This window comes from Zonotrichia leucophrys, chromosome 1, assembly GCF_028769735.1.
Source record: "Zonotrichia leucophrys gambelii isolate GWCS_2022_RI chromosome 1, RI_Zleu_2.0, whole genome shotgun sequence".
NCBI classification, from domain to species: Eukaryota; Metazoa; Chordata; class Aves; order Passeriformes; family Passerellidae; genus Zonotrichia; species Zonotrichia leucophrys.
In genome coordinates, this window is record NC_088169.1 from 20,610,039 (window position 1) to 20,636,451 (window position 26,413).

General features: G+C 38.0%; 1 protein-coding gene across 4 annotated transcripts in view; it reads left to right on the forward strand.

Moving 5' to 3' along the window:
- Window positions 1-20,991, forward strand: part of MID1 (midline 1) — a 240,402-nt gene extending 219,411 nt beyond the window's left edge. For all 4 annotated transcript variants that reach the window (XM_064708615.1, XM_064708595.1, XM_064708585.1 and 1 more), the window contains exons 7-10: window positions 4,942-5,085; window positions 13,414-13,575; window positions 15,600-15,807; window positions 17,381-20,991. In XM_064708615.1, coding sequence (XP_064564685.1) covers window positions 4,942-5,085; window positions 13,414-13,575; window positions 15,600-15,807; window positions 17,381-17,729 — 863 coding nt within the window. In that variant the 3' untranslated portion in view covers window positions 17,730-20,991. The remainder of the gene's footprint in view (window positions 1-4,941; window positions 5,086-13,413; window positions 13,576-15,599; window positions 15,808-17,380) is intronic.
- The last annotated feature ends 5,422 nt before the right edge of the window (window positions 20,992-26,413 follow it).

Below are 26,413 nucleotides of genomic sequence, written 5' to 3' on the forward strand. Positions count from 1 at the left end.
CTACCAAGATATTTTCTGTAATCCATCATGATGACTGTGTTGTTTACATAGGTCCTTCTCTGCCTTTTTCCTAACTCATCCACAGCCTTAAAAATTTGCTCGCAATGCAGTCTAAGGAAACTTGCATATATATCAAACATTTTAGTGGGTTTTTTTCCCTAACAAACCATTTTTATCCTTGATGCCCAGTGAAAAACAGTTCTAACTGGCTTTTCTTCACATTAATAAATAGCATATGGGCTGCAGTGGCAAAATGCAAAGCACATGTCCAAATGATCTGAGCATAAAATGCAACCTATGCAGACAGTTAAAATACATTTATGTAAATATATGTAAATAAGTATACATGAGCTATAGGTATACATATATATATGTATACATATATATATATAATCCCAAGAGTAAAATGCATTTGATTATTCTCTACTGTTGTCCAGAAACTCCAGAGAAAACTTTATATTACTCCTTTCAGATTGGTGCATGGAATTTTCATAGATCATAAACTGAACACTTTGTGACAGAGTGAATTAGGCTTTACTTTTATCACATTTCACAGTTAAGTAAAACAAAGCCCATTTGTACATCCTAGCCATAGATCTATGCTGTGAATTAAGTGAAGAAGCCTACCTTATGACTGTCATCTGTACTGCTTCTGAACAAAATGTCAAAACCTAAATTCCAGCTTTATTATCTCTGCTGTCAGTTGCTTTTGAAACCATTGACCTTGGCTGTCTCCTGGAGATTTTTTTCTCCTTTGGTTCTTCCCAGTATAATATTTGTCAGATCTTCTTCAATCTCCATATCCCCAGCCTTATCTTTCTTTCTTCCTAGGCTTTACTGAAGAAATAAATTTAACTAGTTTGTGCTTATTATTTACGTAGATGTCTGCCCAGAGGTTCTGCTATCCAAATAAAATCTCTGGCATCTTTTTGAAAGTTGCCAACCAGACATTGAGATATCAAGCTCAGTATATTAAAACAATACTTTTAATCTTCATCTGCCTGTTCTATTCTCTCTATATATAGCCTTGATGTCTTTTGAAAGCATTCTTATCTTAACAGTTGCTCAAGCTCTTCATCTGGAAACCATCTTTCTCTAGACACGTATCTAGCTAGATCCAGGCAATACGTACAACTTGCAAACTCTCTGCACAATATTACTGTCATAAGGACTTTTTTGTCCATTGTGAATCAAAAGTGCTTGGTTTGTGTCCTAGTACTTTGAAATCAATTGCAGGAGCATCCATTCTTTGACCTTGCAATTTGCCCTACTTCAGAAATCCTATCTGAAACAATGATAAGTTTTTTTCATCCATCACTTCACCTATGACTGCACAAAGAAATATGTATTGCCTAGCATATGCCAGCAATTTTTTCACACAGAAACAACTTTGTTCTGGAAACTCTTGACAACCTGTCTTACTGCTTAACCCTTTCAGCACTGAAAGATCAAAGACCAGTTCCAGACAACGCTCGTGTAATCTCTTCTCATTCTGTTGGCTTTGAGCAGTCCTGGTCCGCCCAAAGACTAAGTTGAGATGGTTTGTATGTATGACCAAGCCCTTGGTAGTAACTCACACATGACAACTTAATAATACATAAAATTTGTATCCACATCTGATGGAACTGTGCCTTTCCAAATCCTCTATGCTGATTCAGCCCAGTGCCATGATGCAAGATGGAATCAGTAATGAATATCCAAAAGAGAGGTTCAGAGCAGCTCTGCAACTCCCTCACAGCTGTACCAGCAATATGGATATTTCTAGCACAATTAACTCAAGCAGATTGCTTAGGTCTTCTTTTAGGTCTTGATACTCAGTTTCAAAATCCATAAGGAATCTTTACAAAGTCAGTCACTGCATGACAGCAGGGAGAGAGAAACTGAGCAAACAAAATTAATTTGAGTTTTTTTAGTCTGTCTCTGTGACCTTGTGCTGAGAGGATTTAGATAGTATCCCAATAGACACCCAGGAGATGCTGCATTAATGCTGGAATTCACCAGGGAGAGGTGGCAGTGTCCCTAAAGTGTCTCTCAGGTGTGCAGACCTTGTGAGCCATCAGGGCAAAAGCCATGCAGATGACACAGAAAGGAAGGTGCCTTAAACTAAAAGGGTTGAAAGGGAGTAGTTATGCTGGTGAGATGAGTTACTCCTGAGAGCAAATTTAAGGAACTGCATTTCTAATATTAGTGCCTTTCAGGCATTTTAGGTGTGGTTACTGACTTTTTAAGTGTGTGTACTCAGTTTTGAGCTAAAATGAAGTAAAATAGCCTTCAGCAATGATTTCTCTGTCTTGTGAGAGAGTGTTGATTCACAAAACTGGTGAATGAAGGCCTGAGTGTGTGAAGCAGTTTCCACCCCAGATATGTGCTCTGATCCTCTATGGAGAAGTGGATTGTGCCTTCCTCTGCTGTGCTGGAAGCTTGCTGGGCTTCCCCTCTGGACAGTGTGAAACACACCCGAGCCAGGGAGGGGAGCCTGCTGGAGCAGCCTTGAGATCACTGGAGTCTTTGAGAGGTTCCCATGGCACAGAGCCCTCTAACAGAGCTGGTGAATTCAATAATTCACCAAATCACACACTAAATGCAAAACTGAAGGAAGCTAACTGGCTGAGGTCAATCTCTTTAATTGCATTACAAATTTACACTCTCTAAAGGAGTATGTGCTGTGGAATGATGAATTTGGCAGTCAGACAGCTACATTATTTTGTCATAGCAAAGCATCTGAATGTAGAGTTGCCTGTCCTTCTGTAGGAGAAGCAGGTGTATTTGTTTTATTCTGAGTAGTAGATGAAATGAATGTTGCCAAAGAGCAGAATTAATGCAATATAGTCTCAGGTGAGTGTGGGTTAATCACAACAGCCAGGGAAAATATGTCTTTCTTAGGTAAAATTTCTTTCAGACATTTTCATTACATGAAAGCCTGTAGATTTGCAGCTATAAGGCCAGGTGTGCACACAAAGAGCAAACTTAAGATGCCATTTTCAAAGGTGAAGATGCTTAGGTGTTATTGAAATGCAGTTTGCAATTAATTAAACCTTCAGTAATTTTTGTTTTCCATAAATTAATATTTATTTTCTGTGTTGAAATAATAGCAAGTACATTTCTCAAGTAAAATGTTTTGCTGCTAGGTGCAGGAGATGACAGAAGAAAACTTCAGTTGAACACCATCAGACAAATAAAAATTTATCTGCTTGTATATTTGTTATTAACACTTGTTCCAGTTTTTGTTTGGCCTTTAAAGGGCTGGCAAAATATTGAAATGAAGCCCCAGCTAGGAATAAAAAAATAATTAAAATCTCCAGTGATTGTTCTACAGGATACATTTTTGGAACATAGCTGATATTGCCATTAATCTTTTCAGAAAACTGTGGACCTTTTTTTCCCCACATTTTGGTTGCATTCTTCTCACAGACAGTTGTTCTTACTTGAGTTTATTTGTATTTCTTTTCATTAATACACTTCTGTCCCAAGGGTTTTTCTGACAAGTTTAAAAAAAAAAAAAGCACAAGCTTCTGTGATTCAATATTTAGAGCATCACAAATCATGGCTGTATCATGAAACACATTTGAACTTTTCCTTAAGCCCCTTGGTTAAAAGAGGCTGCCTGGGAACCTGTCTGCACTCTAATCCTTGGGAACATACATCAGTAAGCCAGAGACATGATCCATAAAAATTCTTGATGGAAAAAAATAGATGTTTCATAGAAATAAGATCTTGCAAAAGTAAAGGTGGAATTCCTTCAGAGACTTTTTTTTGAGGCTATTATTTGTGGCTGTCAGAGGTTAAAGAGCTGATAGAAAAAGAAACTCAAAACCAAACCACAAACATTCATAGTTGCCTTACTTTTCTTTTAATTCAGACATAATTTGGTTGTTTCAGCTTGAGTACCCTCCTTCTTCACTCTGTGACAGCTGGGAGAAACACTATTAAAGCAAAAGAATTTGTGATTTCTCTTTTCATGATATGGCTTGTAGGGAAGATGATTTGGAATGAAGCTCCCACTGAGATAAGCATGCAGGGACATCCCTCAGAAACAGAGACTCGTTTCTTTGTTATTTAGGTGTTTGGCTTTTTAAAGATTGCAAGCAGGAAAATTAGACTCCAGTAATTTGCTTCAAGTTTCACTTTAAGTAGGTCTTTAGAACAAATTCATGTGTTAATATGGGAAGAGATTGTATATCTTGCTACACAAAGATTTTGCTGTTGATTATAAAAACAGAGAGACAGAGGGCTTCTGGGTGACTATTTGCTTGTAATATTCATATAGTCATTATGTTATGATAAGAACTCTTTTTTTAATGCTGCAAAATGTGAATTTTATAACCAGCAGAAATTATATGTATCTGTGTTGGAAAGGATAGCTAGGAGATCAATAAAATGGAGAGAGGAGAAAATTGGACATGAAAGTATGAGTGTTGGCAGCTTCCCCAGAATTATACTTTTAAAATACTTGTTGCTAATGAATCATAGTGCAGCCTAGAGCAGGGCCAGGAAGGATGCACCACCACAATGCCACTTATGGCCATCTCTGATAAGATAGGCTGGGCAAACACTGCTTTCAAACCAACAGTGAAGAGTGTTGACCCTCCCTCTTGATATGCTTCAATGAAATTTTGATAAGTTTGATGAACAATCTTAGAAAAAGTAACTTGTCATTGTATCCATCTACTGTGACACATCACTTGGTCTATGGCATCTGGAACTAAAGCTACTTTAATAGAAAATATTTTCAAAATCTGGAGTTCCTAGGTTTTTATGTTGTTATTAAGAATTCCTTCCTAACAGTTAATTGATAATCAAAGTTAGCACTGGAATTAGTGAAAAGTTGTTGAAAAGTCTGTTGGATGATGTCTCTGCAATCTCATACATCAACTACATCCCCTAATCTCAGGGGAGAGGGGAAGCACTTCACTGACTGTGCTGCTGTGTTGTGTCTCACAGCTCCCAACCCTCCCACCATTCGGGAAGAGCTCTGTACAGCCTCCTATGATACCATCACTGTGCACTGGACATCAGATGATGAGTTCTGTGTGGTTTCCTATGAGCTGCAGTACACCATCTTCACTGGACAAGCCAACGTTGTTAGTGAGTATAAACCTTCTCTTTTCTCGTTGTTCCCTCATGGTTTCTATGAAACCCAAGTGTCTTTAAAGATAAAAACACTCCTATGTCAAGAACAAAAGGAAAAAATTATTTTCTAGAAAGATTTAAAGCCAAAATTTTCAATCCAAACCAATAATGATTTTAAGAGGCATCCCAAGTCCCTTTTTGCAGATGTAGCGAGTTCAAAGATCTCATTTCCATTCTCTGCACTAGTCAGGCAGTGTGCACATGGGAGCCTGTGTTGAACTGGTCATTACTTAGAACTGCAGCCCCATTGTCATTTATATAAGCTTGACGTCTGGACCTTTATCTGAAATACAGATTAAGTCCTTCCCTCTGATTTTTATTGTCTTCAAGGCTATGAAGCATAGGTCTCACTGAACTACAGGCTAAATCAGAAAACATCAGTAGAACAACAATTTATAAATTAACTTGGTTTTATTTGATATGAGATTAACAGACATTGTATATTTTGTACTATAGCACATTTTTTATGAGTACACTCTATGTTTTGAGTCTGTGACTTTCTTTAATGGCTGAATTTACTTAATTAGATTTTGGATTGCTTTATTGTTAAATAACTTCTCCTCAAAAAAAAAAATGTATAGTCTAATCTTTGGTCAGGAAGTCAACGTTTCTGGATTCAGTGTTCTGCAATCATTGGGGTCTTTGACTATGAATTTGGAGAAGTCATTCAACTTCTTCCTGGTCTCTGTATATTTAATGGGCATTCCACTAGCTGACACATACTTGTTTTATTAAACAAGGATTCTGAAATGAGCCAAATCAATCAAAATGTGGAGTTTGTTCAAGTCAACACATATTTAGATAGGGAACTCATCACCACAGGGGGTTGGTGTGTTTTTGAGTTCAAGAAATGCCTGGACAGGTCATGCAAGAAAAATACACTGAGAGCAATGAAGTGCAGTGAAGTTGCTCTGGAATTGCCAGAGCTGTAAGCTGTTGATGCCTGGGAGAGCAAGGTGAGAAATGATCAGTGTGTGCTCTCCCTGTTCCTTGAAACCTTTGTACACCCCCTTCTTTCCCCAGCATCAAATTCCCTGGCCACGCCCTGAGCTAGATGGGCTTAGATGTGACACTGGGCAGAAGTGTTTTTCTTCTTGCAAAACTTTCTTATATGAAGAAAATTTGTTGAGATACTTTGAGGAAAGTCAGTGCAGTGGCCATGTTTACATGCTTTATGTAGTGGAAAAATGGCATGGTCTATGCCAAGTTTGAGTTCTGAGCCAAACTCTCCCACTGACTCCTCTGTTACTGTGCACCTCATCCTCTCCATCACAGAGCAGGAGTTTATTTTCCAAACCATCTGAAAGGACATCTGAGGATTCATGTGCTGGCATCTTAATACCTTTTTTAAGTAGCATACTGTGAATGTATTACAGTATTCAGGACTGACTGAAAGAAGAAGATGGATTATTGAAAATTTGATGAATGTTTTGTCAAAACCTCCGTTTAGTGTTTCCCTTAAGAGTCTGATTTTGAAGAACACACTGCAAAATTTAACTCTGTTGGAAAGACCAAATAAACTTCAGCACATGCTTCTACATCTGAGCAAGCGGAATAATAAAAAAGTCTAATAGCAATTTTTCAAAAATTGAAGCAAGGTAGATAAGGAAGGAAAACATTCTCTGACAAATCACTACCAAGCAGAGATAATGATAAGCTGGTGTTGCTTGTCTTCTAGTCCATTTTTATCTATGGCTTTATGCTGTGCAAGTCAATTCAGTAATTGACTTGCACATTATGTATGAACATGGCAGCAGCAAAAGGTGTGCCATTTCCACAGGCTTGGGATGTGGGATTTTACTCTTTGCTTACTAGTGAATAAATAACAAGGTATTTCTATTTTGAGCTGTAGTGTAGGTTTCCCATGTGGAGGTGAAAGCTTTGATCTGAAAAACATATATCAATAAGTCTGCTTTCAGGGATGCATTATAATTTTCAAGCATAGCATGAGGTGCTCAGTATGCAGTCTCAACTTCCATATTATCATTTTGCAAAAATAGTTAATTAAAACTTTGAAGAGTAAACAAATCAACACTGTAAGAAACTTAATTACAAAATGCTCTGAAGACCTTAAATGAAAGTAAAAAGAAATGAAAGAATGGTTCTTCCTTTTTTTGGTGATATTTTTGGGTTTTATTTTGTTTTGTTTGGATTTTTGTTTTGAGTTTTTTTAAACAGAGCTAATTCTTATGCAAATTTCCTGGTTTAATTGAAAGCTATAATGTTAACCCACATTAAATGCATGCATGTGTGAGTATATTTGAAAGGCCTTTCTAAATGTTGTAAAGCCTTTTTTAAAATATCTTTATTTAATATAGACTTGAACCACTCCAATGGTGATCTTCCTGCCAACATGCTACAAATCTGCCTGGGTTTCTAAAATATGAGATTCTCCCAGGTCATTCCAAATTACACAGTTATTGGAGATTAATAACACTAACATCATAGAATCATAGGACCACTTAGGTTGGAAAAGACCTCTAAGATCATTGAGTCCATCCATTAATTTAACACTGCCAAGTCCACCACTAAAACATGGCCCTAAATGTCACATCCACATGACTTGTGATTCTCCCCAGGAATGGTGACACTACCAGTTCCCCGGACAGGCTGTTCCAATGCTTGACCAGCCTTTCCATGAAGAAAGTTTTCCTAATACGCAATCTAAACCTCCCCTGGTACGTCCTGAGACTGTTTCTTCTTGCCCTGTCAATCCCATCCTCAGAACACTGCTTGGATGTTTATTCGCTTTGTTACATTCTGTTCTTGATCCTGCAGAAGGATTTAACATCGCACCTGTTACAAATGGCTTTCCAAGGCTGTTCTTAGAATATCTCAGTGTACCTTGGTAGTGATGTTGAACACAGAGAGCTGCTCTCACTGTAAGTGGCATTAACAGGTGCTGCCCTGCAGCCTTCAAGTTTTGATGAACTGGAGATAGGTTTGTGTTTTGGGGTTTTTTTAATCCCGTTCTAGACTTTGGGTTAGCAAAAATTTCCTCGTATTTATGGCATATGCATGCTGTTGCACATAACTGTATTTTTATTACTCTGTCACATCCAGGAAATTCCCATTGGTATTGTGAGTTGCATATAGCAGATAATGTAAACAGGCTCATAGACTGACTTCAGTTCTGTGGGTTTTTAGCTATGAATTAGTCACCAGGGAGTAGCTCAAGTAGTGCATTAAACCCACAAGCTTTTTCCCTGGAGACAATAGGAATCACTTTGCATACATACCTACCTACCGTGCTAATGGAGCCTGTTATTTTGGAATCTGTTTCTTAAACCACACAGCCAGCCTGACTGCACTTTCCACTCACAGTACATTTCCCCCACCAGAGGCATATATCATCCAGAGATTGCTAAGAATTCAGTAACAAAAACAAGCAATGCTATGTTTTTTTAGTATACTTTCTATCCAACATAATCAACTATATTCTTTTTTATTAACTGAAAAATTGGAAAGTTAACATTTGATGGCCAAGGTCCAAATAGAGTATTTCATTTGAATTCTATTTCATACAGGAAAGATTATTTCCAAATGTGGCCAAACTTCTCAGCTATTGAATGCTTGGCAGACCTGCTCTGTGCATAAGAGCAACACGGAACTCTAGATTAAGTAGGCTTTTACTAAAGCAGTTGTCCTCAGAGTTATACCATTTGTACATTTGCATTTCTGAGAGGCAGCTAATCACCTGCAATCTGAATACGGTAAAAGCTTTTAAAATTACTTTGTCACGAGCTAACTAACATGCATTATAATTTCATTACCCCATTTCAATAGATTTTGAAGTATTCATTGAGTATGCCCTTTTTTAACATCGTGGATTTGTTAAAGTGTGTTTCAGGATGGTTCAAATTTTTCTCTAGCTCTGATGCAAGATTCTTCAGGAAAAATACATCTCTCCCTTCTTGACGAAGAGCAGCAAATCATTCTCTCTTACCTTGTAAAAGAAATCAGGGATAATTAGTTATATAGTATAATTTCTAAAAAAATCACTCTGTGAAGGATACAGTGTACTACTGTCAGAACCTTTTCACTGTAATAGGACTTCTCTTCCTTTGAGAGAGGACAAAAGTTTTTGGAAGGACCTAAGACAATTAGGAGCCCAAGCTTCAATGAAAAATAGTGAATTTATGATTCACCAAATAATTTTTAATATTAGTATAATTTAATATTTTAATTAGACTTTGCCTCTTTCTGGAAGTTTTATTTTAATAAAAATAAAATCTAATAAGATTCCTTACAGTCTTCAGATTTTTACTAGAGATTTTAGTGAGAATTTTTAATGGCACAAAAGCAAATTTGGGATAAAACCAGGAAAACTTTTGCATCTTTAAAAGTCTAAAATGACTGTATTTCTTAAAACAAAATCAATGTGTTTTTCAGAAATCCTGCTTTTTTCTTTTTTTTTTTCAGATGGGAATGAAGAGTGGGGGTGGAGAGCTATTTGTTACTTTCATCTACCTTATTTGCTTTACCAATTTGAATTGGTAATAATTTATTTAAATAAAACATTTTACAATAATTAAAATACTCAAGAGATTAAATGACCTTCCTATGACTTTTGTGCTCCTTTTCCAATTTTTAAGAAAATATATTTTATTAAAATCTATCAGTGTAAATTTTAGGAGGATTTACACCTTGGGATTTTTCCCATCTGTTTTTTAAAGTGCATCAACAGCTAACACCAGGGAAATAGCTTTACAAATTATTACCTCCAGACTCTGAGAAACTTGTTTTGAAAACTCACACATCCTGTATGGACATCACTGTGCTCACTGCACCGTTCCAGGATGTAATTTAAATTCTCTACATTTTTGTAGGCTACAGTTTTAAAATACATTGTTTTACCATCTGCATAACCCTGTAAAAAGCCCTGGGTTTTTGAAACAAGAAACCTGAATGCAGCCTGGATTAGGAGTGGGTACAATGGGAGACCTTGGCTCCTGCTGTTCCCCAGTGAGGAGATGTGTACTTTCCACTTCACCTGCTGCCACCGGCAGGGAACTGAGGGGGCAAACACTTCCCCTGGATGCCAGTGTGATCAGGCTGCTTGTTCATTTCCCTGAACTTCCTTAATCATATTCTTTTGTATTCAGAGAAGAAAGGCTGTCCTGACAGGGCATAACTGGAGACAAATTCCTTTGATGCAGTGACAAATTATTCTTTCATAAGTAAATGCTTAACTTGGCTGCCACAAGTAGCTATTCTCCCTTTTGAAGGAGTTTGGACTTGTAGTTTGGCATCATCAATACTTAATTCCCAGGATTTTTGAATCAAAGTACAATTTAAAGCCTATTATCAAAGAGCTTACAGTCAGAAAGCACAAGAACATATCATTGAGTCCTTTGGTGCATAGGCAAGAGCTGAGCTGTTTAAGGCAACAAGGTTTGTCAAGTAAAATAACCGAGTCAGTCACTGCACATCCAGCATTTATTGCACATCAGTAGTCTGGGATGCCTAAGAGTGGAAGGACAAAGAAAGGAAACCTAAGATGTATTCTGTCATCAAAGAGGATCGAGCTTTCCTCTAGAACATGAGTCAGGTCATGGCCACATTTGGAAATAATCTTTCCTGTATGAAATAGAAGTCAAGTGAAATACTCTATTTGGACCTTGGCCATCAAATGTTAACTTTCCAATGGCTCTCTCTATTGATTGTGCAGAGTGTTCAGGGTAGGTAAGGCCTTCAGTGATATTTGGTATGTATAAATCCACATACCCAGGAGGAGGGGATGAACTCAAGGGGAGACTCATAGCAATGCAACAGTTCCTTTACTATCCTTTATATACTTATTTGGAGCAAAGTTTTATTCTTGGTTAAGGAGCAATCAGCCTTTGGAGGGTATTGTAAAAAGTGTAATGGAAGTCTTAAAAATGTGCCATTAGAGAGCTGTAGTGAATAATACAAAACTAGTTTCTAGATGAGTTACCAAAACTCTAGGCATTTCTGTGTCTGCATAATGGTCAATTTGTATATGGCTTATACATACCGGAGAACTTGCTTTCAAAGTGTGGTTGTGGTTGGAGAAGACACTTCTAGGACCACTGTCTGTATCCATCCCACTTATTGTCATATGTTATTTGGTATCCTATCAGAGGTATTTTAGTTAAAGACTCCTTGATCATATTAAATTCCTTTTAAAACCAGTGCTTAATTTTGTTTTAACATACTTTAATTTATTTTGCAGTAGCACCAGTAAGGTTAGTCTCAATGCAAAATCAATGTGGTAGTTCAGATACAGGAGTGTGTGATTAATATCTGTGGCAAACTGGGAAAAGATGAGATTTCCTCTGAGTAGTCAGTGAAATATTTTATGTCAGGAAGCTGCTTCCTTTATTTTCTTTCTTCCTCATAGGAAACCCATTCACACACAGCCTAAAAAAATAATTTGGTGTGTAGGGCTCAGTGAGAGAGGACATGGACGGATGTTGCTTTAAGCAGTTCACTACAAGGGGTGGGGTTACCATGGGGTATAAAGTGGGTTCTTTCTCTTCATGACAAAGGCATATATATATGATTGCGTAGATATTTGTTCTATGCAATCATATATATATAAATTATCTACAGATGAGTGACTCATCTCACATCATTTTAGATACCTGAAATTTGATATATCATGTATGCTGATCACCTTGTCTTCCTCTGTGGACAAGGGAGGCATTTGCAGTTGGTAGGATGCTCACAACTGGGGAAGTGAGAGGAACTACTCACTGATTTCTGCCTTTCCTCAGAGCACAGGAAAATAGGTTAGGCATTGTAGCTCTTCATTAGGTGGCAAGATAGTATAAATCTAACCTGAAACTGTCCCACAGTTACCCATTTGCACAGCAAGATGAATCTCTGTTCTGCCTGCCTCTCAAAAATGCTTTGTACTGCAAGAAAATTTTGAGACACAAACATCATAATACTCATATTGAAATTTGAAATTTAAATTCTGTTTCTAATGATCTTTTATTATGAAAAGCACATATCACATTAGGAAGGAATCTCACAGTATGCCCATGAATTGTCTATGAGTCTGCAAACCCATATCACAGATCTGTTTTTCTCCAGTTTTGTAAACAGTAGCCTTCACATTTTATTTTACATAAAGTTTTGATATTGTCTGATATACAGAGCTGAATTACTACTGAGTTCTAAAAGATTGTCTTCATGAGTGGTTTGCTGGTAGAACATCCATTAAAAGCTGAAAGCTGTCTGTAAATAACAACAGCTTCCATAATGTGTTCTGTGCCCAGTAAAGACAGAAGCCAAGAAGTCTGTCAGCCTTTCTCTGTTACATTTTCCTACCTTACATATGTGCATGCATCCATACACTTCCACTTGCATCTATCTATTTCTGGCTGTAAAACCATATAAAATGTTGTGAATAAACATACTCTTCATAAATGTTAAATTTTTTCTTTATGTAAACATCTACAATAAGAGGCTGGGGAATCCATTAGACCAGGAGCTGTTCCAAATATACAGTGATGGAACTGTATGTATGGGTGATTGACTGCCATTGCATTTATATCACAGTAGGAAAAACTTATGAAGATTTCAAAGTTCATTTTAATAGGGTATTTTTCTGATTTGTTTATGATATTGGTACTGTGGTAGGCATAAAATGTAAACCAAATATAAACCAAAAAGGTTTATAAATGGAAAATTTTCCAGCACTTTCCCAGCTGGCATCTCATCATGAGGACATTAATCAAAAAGTTGCATCCATTAAATTTACTGGCTTAGATTACTTTCTGGCAAAGTCTGATGTGCAAGAGCCAAAGGTTTCCCTGAAGCCCATGCTCTACCCTGTTTGGCCTCCCATGATTTGCTTCAGGTTCTGAAGAATGCATACCTGGGGACTGTCAGCAAAGGTGCCTCCCCAGCCCTCCTGGCTTTGCTGCTCACGTTCGTTTTCTGAGGTTTAAACTGAGTTCATTAATCCAAACAGTAGATTGATGGGATCTCCATAATCCTCCAGTTCTTAAGCAATAAAGAATGCCTTGTGCTGGGATATGAAAAATCTCAGACTGCTAGTGTCTCCACTGAGCCATTTCTTAAATGCCCACTTTTTATGGTTCACTTCACGTAGCAAGAATTTAAAAGGTGCCTCGGCTGAGGGTTGATAAAATGAATTAGTGACTTTAAGTAGTGGCTCAGTAAATATAACAACACTTTAAAAGGTACAGAAGCAAAGCTCATATTGGTCATTGGGTGCCTGGGAATGCTCTAAATGTCCCTCTGTGTGTTTTGTGTGCTGTGACTGATGTGCTCTGTTCAAAATTGCAGGTTTATGCAACTCAGCCGACAGCTGGATGATTGTTCCCAATATCAAACAGAACCACTACACGGTGCACGGGTTGCAGAGTGGCACCAAGTACATCTTCATTGTCAAGGCCATCAATCAGGCTGGCAGCCGCAGCAGCGAGCCTGGCAAGCTCAAGACAAACAGTGAGTAACACCAGATCAGGATGCACGGAGTCTTCTCCTTTCAGGCCTTCCTTTTTAGGTCTGATCTTTGGAAAATACAAGAGGACAGAGAAGTTCAACTTTTTTAAGTGGTTTCCAAAATGAAAGCCACTTATTTAATATAATTCAAGATTGCCTTAGTCTTCTGTAGTGCAGAAAATATGTTGGGGTTTTTTTGAGAGATGTATCTGTAGTTTGATCACTGGAAATATCGCGTAGGAACTAAGCCATTGTACATGAAATGGTTGAAAATACTCTTTTGTGGTTTTGTTTTAATATCCCGTCTATTTTTTTTCCTCTACAAAGCAAAAACTTTTCTTATGTTTGCAGTAAAACATTTTATTTTTGTAGTGTTCATAAGATAATTGCTAGTCTAATTTTATCCTCCAGAATTATCTCTTTTTTAGGACACTGGAAAGCTTCTTAACTTCAACCCCCTCATTTTTTTATGGAGTTCAGCAAGGTGATAGACTAGTCAGAGATCCCACTTCAAAAAAACAATGGTTACTCAAATTATTAGCAGATGTAGAATAGCAATTTTAAGACTAGTTTTCAGCTGTTTTTTCCTCTTGCACAAACTAGTCCTTTAGTCATGTAGTCATCATGGGCAGTTCTGAGGGTTGGAAAGAAAACACTGGAATTTAGGCATCTTCTGAAACCTGCTTATTGTAAGGGAAGGTGCTTAAAGAGGGATGATAGTGAGTGGTGCAAGAAGGAGTCTGAAGAGAAAGGCATGTACACCTTTCTGATTTCCTCCTGTTTGCTGTTAACCTGTGTGATGTGACCAGACACAATTTAGTACAGAGAGACATCCTTCAGATACTGTTCTAGCATACAAAGGCTCTAAGCAGTCAGAAAGGCAAGCAGGAGGTTATGTTACTGCTGTCAAGTAGTAAGAAATAGCCCCCAAATACTTTGCAAAGGGTTTATTCTATGTTTGCTCATAATATGTAGTTAAATGCACATTTCAAAAGTAGATAGCCCTGAACAGTCTACATTTTAAGTACATGTGCCTGTGCCTCACACAGGCTTTGTGTGAGATCTAATTTAAATTTTCTGTGCCATCAAATGTGCATGCCATCAAATCTTCTGATTACATGTTTTTCCCCTTGATATGAAAGACAGTAAGAAGAGAAAAGTGCTTTGCTGGACCACTTGTGGAGCTGTAGTTTTCTAGTTGTCTCTTGGTGGAGGTAAATGATTGTTCTGCTTTCTGACACAATGAGCAAGCCTGTCAGAATTGTGGTGGGCTTTATATATCTACAAGGTTTGGTTTACCAAAAAGCTTCCTGTTATTGTCTACAAACCTTGTGCTACAGCCGAAGATACTTGCCAAGAGCAACAGCCTGAGTAATGTTATTGCACCATATTATTTGGACCAAGTTACAGTTCACTTCCTTCCTTTTAATGCACAGTATCCAGCACTACATGGGCATCATTCCAAAGCAATCCTGAATTGTTGACTGTGCTTGTTACAGATAAAGCTGTCAGTGAACAAAGAGACAAGTCTAGTTCTTCTAATTTTCAGACTCATTTTGCGGGATTTGAAAACATACTTTTTGTAGGAATGATGAAGATGTTATTATGAAGCTTTGCCCCTAGAGAATTAATAGAACACAAGTTATTCTAAATCTAATATGCTGTGGAAAAAGCAACCCTCAGACCTTTATTAGCATGTATATTGGTTTCAATTACATGCAAGAATTAGAGTATTCTGGTTACCTCTAGGTCAGAGATAATGGACATGATGATTATGCAGGGCTCTTTTCAGGGATTATCAACACGGGGAAGTTAGTGCACAATGAAGTTGACAGTAAACTGACTATGCAATAGAAGCTAGCTATTGCAGGGAGCTGGATAGGTTAGTCTGTCTCAAGAATGCTTGAGAGGAGGAAATTAATATGGTTATGTAATCCTGTGTGCTTCTTAGAGGCTTGCTAATCCACTCTCCTTTTAAAAATCAAAGCCAAACCATTCTTCTGTCATCTTTGTCTCTGCATCTCTAGGTCAGCCATTTAAACTGGACCCCAAATCTGCTCATAGAAAATTGAAAGTGTCTCATGATAATTTGACAGTGGAGCGGGATGAAACATCCTCCAAGAAGAGCCACACCCCAGAGCGATTCACGAGCCAGGGCAGCTACGGCGTGGCTGGCAACGTCTTCATCGACAGCGGGCGGCACTACTGGGAGGTGGTGATAAGCGGCAGCACGTGGTACGTGTATAAAAATGTCGGGGAAAAGAAGCACTGTTCCCACCACACAGGTGCTGGCACAGTTTCTCTGACAGAGACCAGTAGCAGAGACATCAGGAACAGTATAAGAGCAGGCCAAGCATGTGTTTTCAAATAGTTTGTCAGATGAGTTTCCCAATCTCCAGCACTTTTGGACTCCAGAAATAAATTTGTCAGATTATGCATCTTTGTATTTAGCAGCCTTCACAGGACTTTTACTCCACAGCTGGGGTTGGTTGTTTTTTGAACCCACATACAGTATATATTAAGATTTTTTTTTTTTTTTGGAGGGATCAAAAACTTTCATCTTGTTTACACAGAGATAACTTTCTAAATGTGATCACTTCTCTACTAAATGTACAAGATTTTCTGTCCTTCTCTGTGAAAAAAATAAATAAAACTGAGGACAACTTGATGATCCAGTTTAACAGGGGCAGAGGTCAGATTTGCTTTTGGGAAGGGGACATGAAGCAGCAGAGCTGTAGGTCTGTGCCCCAGGGAATGAAGCAAGGGGCAGGAAACAGAAGACTGCTTTCCTTCAGTTCTGAATGATCCTCTGTGTCATACAGGGATGTATTTCAGAGGGCCTTTAGTCAATGGAAGAGATGTTATCCTTTGGTATTCAAAGACACCACGATGAAAGTTAATGGAGTGGAAAAATCAGTGGGGTCTTCAGGTATTTCCCACTGTCTCAAAGAAGTAAAATGCTGTTTGTCTGTGCCAGTGCTAAGGATTGAGGGAAAAAACCTTATGGCAGATTAATCTCTGTTGGTTGAAAGTCCAACAAATACTGCAGTGTCTCTAGAACGTGAGGAACTTTTACATTTCTGTTATATATGACAAATCCGGTATTTTTCCTCAGTATCCTTTAATGAGAATATTTTCACAATCCTTCTGCCCTGCACATCTTGCCATAAATTATGGTTTGCAGAGCAAATGTCTTCACCTACAGTTGCTTAACTTGGCTTGAAACCCAGTCTCAAAAATGTTCATTTGAATCTGAAAACCACACCAACATCTGGCAAAACATATTTGAAAATGGCAAAATGGGGGGGGTGGGGGGAGGGGAGAGAGATGTTTAATGTGTCCTTTGATGTTTATTCTTGCATTCCTTCTTCAGAGCCACATATTAAAGGAGCAAGGAGAGATCAGATTAGCTGACAGATAGCAGTGTATTTTAAAATCAATGAATTCCTCTGTATTCATCTGTTGGAAATGGAAATTTGAGGTCCAGTGGTTTAAACCCTGGCTTGCTGAGTATTCAACAATCTTCCTTTTCAAAACCAGAGGCAAGCCCTCAAAAAAATTGCTGTAGCTGCCAAGCTAGAAATAATACCATGAGCTTCCCTGACCTCTCAGACCCAAAAGAGAGACAGAGAAAGCATTAATTAAGCCTGTGCAGATGTTGTGGTGAAACGTTGTTTAATTAGAGCTTAACTCAGGGTGGTAAGAGGCGGGGGCATTCCAGCGGGTCCTCTGGGCTAACATTTGACTTCACTGAGAGACAAAATGGCAGGAAGCATTTGTTTCCTTGAGATGTTCTTTTGTTTTGCAGGTATGCTATTGGCATTTCCTACAAGTCAGCACCGAAGCACGAGTGGATTGGCAAGAATTCTGCCTCCTGGGTGCTCTGCCGCTGCAATAACACGTGGGTGGTGCGGCACAACAGCAAAGAAATCCCCATCGAGCCTGCGCCTCACCTCCGGCGCGTCGGGATTTTGCTGGACTACGACAACGGTTCCCTTGCCTTTTATGATGCTTTGAACTCCCTACACCTTTACACTTTTGACATTACATTTGGCCAGCCAGTGTGCCCCACGTTCACGGTGTGGAATAAATGTTTGACCATTATAACAGGCTTGCCCATCCCTGACCACCTGGACTCCTCCGAGCAGCTCGCGTGAGTGCTGAAAGCCGAAAGGTAGGAGCGCACATCTTCCACGGCGGCCAGGCAGGGCCACCTGCAGCTCACCCAGAGCTGGAGCATCCACGTGGCATCCCAGACAATGCTGCCGAATTTGGGCAAAACTGACAAGGACAGAATATCTCTTCCTGTGTATTTTGTACTGAAGGACAAGAAGTGGCTTTAATAGTACCTTAGAACTCTTTTTTTCAGTTGTTTTTGTTTGGTTGGTTTTGTATTTCATCTCCTACAGGAAGATTTATAAATTATTTATAAAAATGAAAAAAAAAGAGAAAAGTGAAAGCCTAATATGGACATCTGGGAAATGACTTCTTATTTTTTTGGGAAGGGGGGGTTTTTTGCACATTGGTGGTCCTGTTAATTAAAGTTTCATCAGCCTTTTGAATAATTTTATTTTACAGTGGATAATAGAAGAAAATTGGAAAGATGAAAACTGCATACTGGACAAGTCAGTATACTTCAGGTTTTACTTGTACCAACATTAGCGGTCTCATTACCAGCCTTGTCGAGTGTGAGAGCTCTCAATTTCTACTTTGCACATGGGAATGTGCAGACCAAAAGAACAAAAATAAGCGAGTGAGGAAGTGAAGCTCGCCAACACAGCAAAAGAATAAAGTTTAATTTACTTCTGTTCACAGGGCATTGCTCTCTCTGTTCATAAAAAACATGTGGAGTATCTCCTAGAAATGTGAGTGGATAAATCATCTGGTGATTTATTTTATTGATGGCAATATTCCCTTCTACCAGTGCTTCACTTTCGTCTTTGGGAAACATTATAGAATCACTGAGGATGTGGAGGCCCGATACCATCTCTGAGAATCAGCAGCACTGGAGGAGAGCAGCCAATCCAAGGTCTGACTGTAGACTAATTTGATAGAGCACGGCATCATTTAAGGATTGATTGTAATGGAAGATGTCACGGTTCTGATGGCAGACATGTGAATGCTTATTGCTGATTTTACAAGGTTCAACATAGCAAGCCCAGCCAACCGCTCGGAAGTGAGACATGTGCCACTTTACCATTGGTTTTAAATTAAATACAAATGTTTCATTGTCATACACTGTGTAGTGTCTACAACAAAGCAAGAAAATCTGTTTTGCATGTGCTGGATGGAGAAACACTGTAGCTGGAGTTTGCTCATAGTTTTCATTGTCCCAGGTTGTTTGGGAAAGCACAGTTCACTTTGTGAATGAAAAGTAAAGAGTGAACTTTCAGCAACAGTAGAAATCTGCACAGGGAGACCCTATGTTCATCCTGGTGTTGGTAGAAGAGCTTCAATGAAGGCAATAGAGGTTCTATGTACTTTATCTCAGAGCTGAATCAGGTGCATTTTTTCTTTTCCCCTTTACAGATAAAAGCTTTTTGTAATTACTGCAATGCTTATGTATAAATGATCATTTTGGGAGATGATTGAGGCGTATGACAACTTTAAAAGAATGGTTTTCCTGCAGTGTTTTGTTATTGTTATGCAAGTGGTGAATATCTGCCTGTGTAGAGAAAAGATAAATTGAATATCAGCTTTAAAGATTTGCTCAGTAATTTATAACCATGCTTTAGGTGTCTTTTGAAAAAGATGCTTTAATGCACTTTGTTCAGTAATGGGTCCAAAATAAAATGGTCCCAAGCTCAGCTTCAGATTTTTTTAATACTGATTCTCCAGGTACAAAGCTCTACTACAGTTTGCCTTAGGATTATATAAAAATTTATGAACAAGATGAGGAGAATATTTACATGCCTGTTTGTTTGGGGTTTTTTTTAATAGAAAATAAATGCCTTTCCATGTTTCTTTGATTTCCCTTTACATGCCCTGCTAACTGCTGAATTAAATGGAGAAAAATCTGGCAGTACATTGCTGATACCATGGCTTTCAGCTGGGCAACATCCCATAGTTCACAGGTAGGAGCCACTGATCTTTCCCAAGTAGACATAAAAAGACAAAGGTTGTACATATAGTGAACCTCACTGTTTATCATAGTGTCATTAATAATCAAGAAACGTATACCCTCAAAAATGAAAAAGTAAATCAGTCCCCAAGCATCTGAGTAAAATGCTACTGGTAAAATCTGATGCACAATGCCCAGATGACCTCACCTGGGATGTTGGGAGCTAGCTGAGATGGTATGAAAATTTTGAAAATTAGTTGACAGAAGATGTCTGATGCAAAGCAGTGATAAAAGGATGCATGAAGAAAGGACTTTTATTCTAGGGTTATTGCCAAGTTTCTGCCTAAAAGGAAAGAGTGAATTACCAAAGTACATGTAGCAAGGCTGTGTGTCTTCTCTTTTGCAAGAAATATTAGATCTAGAAGCTGATTTCAGTAGTGGATAAACTGAAAACACTGCTCAGTGTTTGCTTATACAATGTTGGCAGAGATTGAGCTGGATGGAAATACAACCATTGAATTTGGAGAGGTCCCAAATGATTTCACATATTTTCATTGTAAAGATAGAGCATGAGTCTGAAGAGAGATTGTGGTTTTGGCCACGGGAAAAAGGATGGTCTTTCATCTACAGACCTTGCTGTATCATCTTTATTTTAACACAGAATACTTCATTTGGAGCTAAGCCACATTTCTCCAATGTCCTATTAACTCAGTCAGTACTCTTTGTGCGCATATGTTTGTGTATATATGTACACATATGTATGGGTATACACACACCAGCATATGCACAAATATAGTGTGTAATTTGTGTATACACACACATATGTATATACACAGGCAAAGTGGCAGCAATTAATCAGGTGTTCCTTTTTTGCTTGTTTCTTGGAAAATTTCGTATTCTGTATGACAATGAGGAAACAAGTTTGCTATGAATAGTATTCTTCTGGACGTTTTTTAACAAACAAAATCTGTTTATTTTACAATACTTGATTCAATGCCTGATTAATCAATAAAAACTTCCATTTGAAAATGTAGCTTCTGTGGTCTGTGACATTTTGCATGGTCCATAGTAATGAATTGAAATCTGGGGGAACAAGTAATCCTTGTATAAAAATAAAATATGGTACTTTAATGTAGCAAGCAGTCTTAGATGAGGATTTTTCCCTTTTTTTGAAAGTTTTGTGACTAGGAATAAAGTAACTTATATAATGCTGTCTTTAACAAATGCAGATTTTTGAGGAATTATCTGCTGAGATGCAAGCAATGAAAGTGGTAGATAAAGCCTGTGTTGGTACAATGATTGTTTCAAAAGTGTACTAAAAATTTGGGGTTCAGCAGAATTAGAGCAAACAATAACACAATCTCTTTAGGAGATAGTAGCAGCTCAGAGTAGTGTTGAGCTTGAGGAAATGGAAGGGTGGAGGACTATTTTTCTCTGAGACCAGATAAGATTTTCCATGTGTTTGACTTTTATGTGTTAATGCACACCTAATAGGGAAAAAAAATTGTGCTAAAATGGGCTATATGTCATAAATTATTTACTAGACTGTCTCCAGTCTACTGTATTTTCCCATTGTTGGCTTTCAGAGAGCAATAAAGTTGCTGTTTTTTCTGCCATTAGTTTATTTTTTATGATTTTTGGGTATCCCGTTTTTCCATTGCTCAACAAAGAGACTCTCAGTTAGCAGAGGGTCCCAAGGGTAGGATGCATAAAAGTCTCTCAGGTCTGGATACACTGTGAAAAGCAGGAAGTCTGCAAGTACAGGTGAAAACACATTTTTCATTATTTTAGCAATAGTAGGTCACTAAACACCAGTGTGCATCATCTGTTTTGGTCCTGTGTCTTAATTGCAAACACTATATTCTTTACACATTAGAAAACGCAACAGGACACTATTGAGAGCACAAATTAAAATGGCAGCTCATTAACCAGTTCATTTTGAGATGGCCAGACTTTATAGCTGAAGGACTGTGGGAGATCCATTAAAATATTATTTAATAATACAGTAAATATTTCTTTTTTAATTGGTCTTATAAAACAGATCTCTAGGTAGTTAGCAGATTCTGCTTTTAGCTGCAGCAGCACAATTTTCAGATAAGCCCATGAAAAAGAGTGAGGATTGCTAGTGGCTCTCATCTGTGTCACCAAAACTGAGGGTATTCATTTTAGTTGGAAAGGCTGTTTTAGTTTGAGGTTGAGGAATGAAGAAGAGCTGACCCCCACAGTAAGTGCTCACCAGTACCTCAGCACTGGCCAGGGCACACCTGGCCTGAAGGCCCTCAGTGGGGCAGCTTTGGGGAGCTGGTGATGAACAAAAACATGCACAAGTTGCTATGGAGTGATGTGCTGGGAGTTTAACTGTTACACCATTTCTCGTGTATTTTCACATACTGATTTTTATAATACTGGAAGTGTGTCTTGAAATACAGGGATGTAAAATAGAGTATTTTCCTGTCTTATTGAGTTGCTTGCCCATATAGAAATGAGCACAATGTTTTTGTCTTCTCCACATTGAGAAAAATCCCACTCAATTCAAATGCTGGTATTGAACTATTTGTATTTAATATGCTTTCTGAAATTAAAGAAACCGTCTTTATATTTTAACTATTGATTTAGTACTTGATATAGTAAAAAATTAAGAGACTAAAGAGCAATGATATTAACAATGATATTTCAGTGTGGGCTAGACCCTTGGTTTGAACTGTGACATTTAGGGCATCTGTGCACCTAAATCAAATCTATGTGCCAGAAACATTAAATTGTCATTTATGTGGGAGTTGAACAGTGCAGGTGCAAGTGTTTCTTTCTGAGGTAGGCTTTTGCATTAACTCCGCTCTTTGAGTGGAATATTCTGTTTCTTTAATTTTTTTTAACTGGTTTTCTGATTCAAGTGCAGGCCCAGTTAATGAGACTGTAAATAATACAATCATTCATCATGTTACTAATTTTAGCAAGCCCTGCCATATCATGTGCCTCTGGCAGGTTGCTGAATACTTCAGCTGCAATCTCAACCTTTACAACCTCACCTCCAACGTGAGGACTGATGCTTAAGATGCTGACCAAGTGTGTAACTTTCCCAGGTGGGATTCATCCTGCTTTGAGTAAGGAATTCCAGCACAAATCATGATACCAGTTAAAGGTGAGAGACACATATATTGCACAAGGGTGATATAGGAAAGATATGGGCTAGAAAACCATCACTGTTGAGGCAGTTCTGGTTTAGAAGTGCAACAATATATTAGGAAGTTGTGAAGTCTTCTACTACAGTGTGATCAACAGTGGCATTGTTACTGCTGCCTGAGAGAGGAATGGAGTAGCAAAAGAGGGAGTTCTGGAGCAATGCTGAGAGAGATCACTCAGAGTGACAGGGCAGCTGAAAACCTGCCACCATGCCTTCCTTGGCACCATGCTGCAGCTCTCAAAGCAAGCCTGCACCTATTAATCCTTTTGTTCCAGCTCAGCCTCAACCCACATTCCCAAATGACAGGAAAAATAATATTGCAATTACATATTTGAAAGCCTAACCTGAATAAAAGCAGCAGGGCAAGTATGACAGCCCTGGGCCTTGATCCTCCTTTATTCACCCAGATTTTTACATCTGCTGACTTCAAAGGAGATAGTCCTGATTTACACAGAGGTAGGTACAAGACCATGAATCTTCACTTTCCAAAGAGTCAAACCCGAGTGGAGCAGGAGCCCCTGTGAGAACAGCTCAGACTTCCCAGTAAATCATGTCTTTGGAGAAAGCACTTTAGCTGCTAGCAAAACTGCAGTTTCTCATGAGCTGTTTCCCAAGGCCAGCACAGGTGTGTTTTAAAATGTCTGGTTCCTTTAAAATGTATGGCTCAGTAACATTCTTCTTGGGTGAATTGTTCAGGCAGTGCTTTGCTGTTTCCTCCAAGTGTGGGAACAATTCTCTTAGCAGGTGTTGTGTTACTTACATAAAATCTTGAGATTCACAAGTTATAATATAATGCTCTATCTAGCATAAGACTATTGTTGTTGGACTTCCATTTTAAAAGGGATAATAGCTAAAAAGTTTAGAAGTCTGCTTCCTTTAACTGTCCTAATTTATATAGTTATTTGAATTCATGGAGATATTTCCTCTTAAGGAATAGCACCTCATTTCTTGTTAATACACATGGACAGATAGTAATTAGGAGTATTCCTGAAAATTATTAACCCTTACAATAGTTTATAATCAAACCTTTAAAAGGCAGCAGATGGAGGCTTTGTGTTTTTATAGTCATTGAACAGGAAAAAAACTGTTATAGCTGTTTAGATCACTGAAAGGTAACAAATGACAGCTAACTGCTACATGACAGGATGGGAAAAGTTTTCATTAGCAATTTTTTACTTCACTCTCATTTTTATTTTACTTGGAAAACAGACTATTCCACTTGAAAATGTTTCTTTGATATTCTTCTATTTCTTCACCTTTCTTTTGTTTTCAGTCTCATTTTTAAATATTAGAGAGGCAAGAAGTGTGAGTTTCAAAAAGTTGGCTTTATTTTTTTTATTTTCTTTAAAATTACCATTTTCAGAATGTGGACAAGAAATTAAATGAGAAGTCAAAATACTAATGCAATGTGGTAACTTGAATGTTGAGAATATTTTTGAAGCATAATTTTAAAAAGGAATGCAGATAAACCTGTCACTCTTCTACAATTACTGAATTATTTGGTTTCATTATTCTGGGCTTAATGGCATTTCTCTCTAATTAAAACAGCACTAGGAGACCTGATTAAGGAGCAGAAGCAGAGAGATAGTAGATTATTTTAGGATAACCCTGGAACCAGCTCCCTTTAATAGCAGTAATTTATATACTCAACCTCATTAATGTCAGCTTGGGGGTTTGGGGGTTCTTTTTTTTATTATTAAATTGTGTGTCCTCACTAACAGTAGTTCATAGCCTAGAAGCATGCGTCTTTCTTTGGAAGCATAGATTCCAATCCCTTACTCTATTGGGATTCTATTCCCTTATGGAATAGTAACAAGGTCCTCCCTGTGGCAGGTGTGAAGGTGGTGCCAGCATAGTGAGAACATCTCCCACCAGCAGAGGATTGTTTGATCTATATTTCTGTTATCTTGTTTTTGCAAGTAGAAGTGATGGCCAGAGGATGAAGTAGATTCATCCAAATTTGTAGGTATAGGAAGATGTGAAAAGCCCCTATTACATTAATATTTACAACCAGTAGCACACACAACCCAAAATTAGAAATTAGCAAATGGAGATTTGTTCCTTTATACAGTCACATATCCTTTTAATTTCTTCTAGTGACTGTGGCCTCTGTCTCAATTTTTCCATCAGTTTACATTGACATGCTCCTTGAACATTTCCTAAAGTTGATGAGGTTTTTTACATATTAGGCTTTAGTCAAACAAACATTTTTTTAAAACAAACATTGCTGATATGATATCAGCAGGTTATGGTAAAGAGTGGAGATGAGGAACAATTTAGAACCCAGAACAGGTACAGATTGAGTTCAGAATAGAATAATACTGCTTCTCTTCTAACAGTGTAATCATAGAATTGCATATATTTAGACAAACAGGGTTTATTATTTAAGAAAGCATCCTGAGTTATGCTGTAAATTCTAAAATATGTAAAAATTGAGGGAATTAGGATAAACTTTTGAATTACATACACAAAAATAGAAGAAAAAATTTATTTCTTCACTATCAATAATTCTTATTTACCTACTTCCTTCCATAGGAGGGATGAAACAGGAATGATTTGTCTTTCCATTTTTATGAAGTCACTGCTCCATGTTAGTGTTACTTGGAAATCTCTCAGGATGAAAAAATTTCATGTGAACAAGCACAGCATTCTCAATAATCTTGAAGTCTGCATAAGCCATTAGCCAGTTTTAAGGCTGGCAGTTACTCATCTGAATGCTCACATGAATGCTTTCATGTGTATTTAACTGTGCCAGTAGAAACATGTAGCATTAAAAAAAAAAAAAAATGATCAATCAGCTACAAAGCTGCTACTTGGGTTAGGGAAAGGAAAATATTGTCATGGACCTGTACTTGTGCTGGTTCTCATGCACAGAGAAGCCCGAAGTCCTGACAACCTTTTATCTGTTTTTGGAATTCCAAAGCTCTGCAAATCGTGGTTGGTGTATATGGGTACAGCTCACCCCAGTGTCCCCTCTGTTCCAGTTGTTCCTGCTTCCCCACAAGCAGAAGGAGAAGCAAGGCAGCTCCCAAAGGTCTTCATCTCTTAATTCTTCCCTGACATTTCTCATGGCAGGAACAGTAAAGGCACAGGATGACACATCTTGTGTGGCAGCAGAATTACACTATGAAGTTTTAAGCAGGCTTCTCTGGGATAGAACCTTACCCCGCAGAAAGAGAGTCTGAACTGGCTCCAGTAACAAGGTCCAGACATTTCTTAAGCAGCTTCTGCAGCTTCTGCCACAGTCAGGAAAAGAAAGGGAAATCTGCTGCAGGACAGGCTATGCGAATGGCACATTTTCTAAAGTCATGTCCAAAAGGATCAAAGGGAAAATTTTAACGTAATTCATCCTCATATGAAGGTCTGCATAAGGAGGATGGATACATTTTTCCATGTTTCCATGGAAGCAGGGAAAGGTGCCTCCTTATATGTCAGGTTTGGCAGTGCTTGTGGGCAGGCAGCCCCTCATTTGATTTGAAGAGTGAAAAATCATTTTCCCACAATTTTTCTTCTCATTCTCCTAAAATTTTGACAAATGGGAAGAAAAAATTGTCAAATCCCTTTGCATGAAGGCTCATACCACTGATCTTCATTGTCAA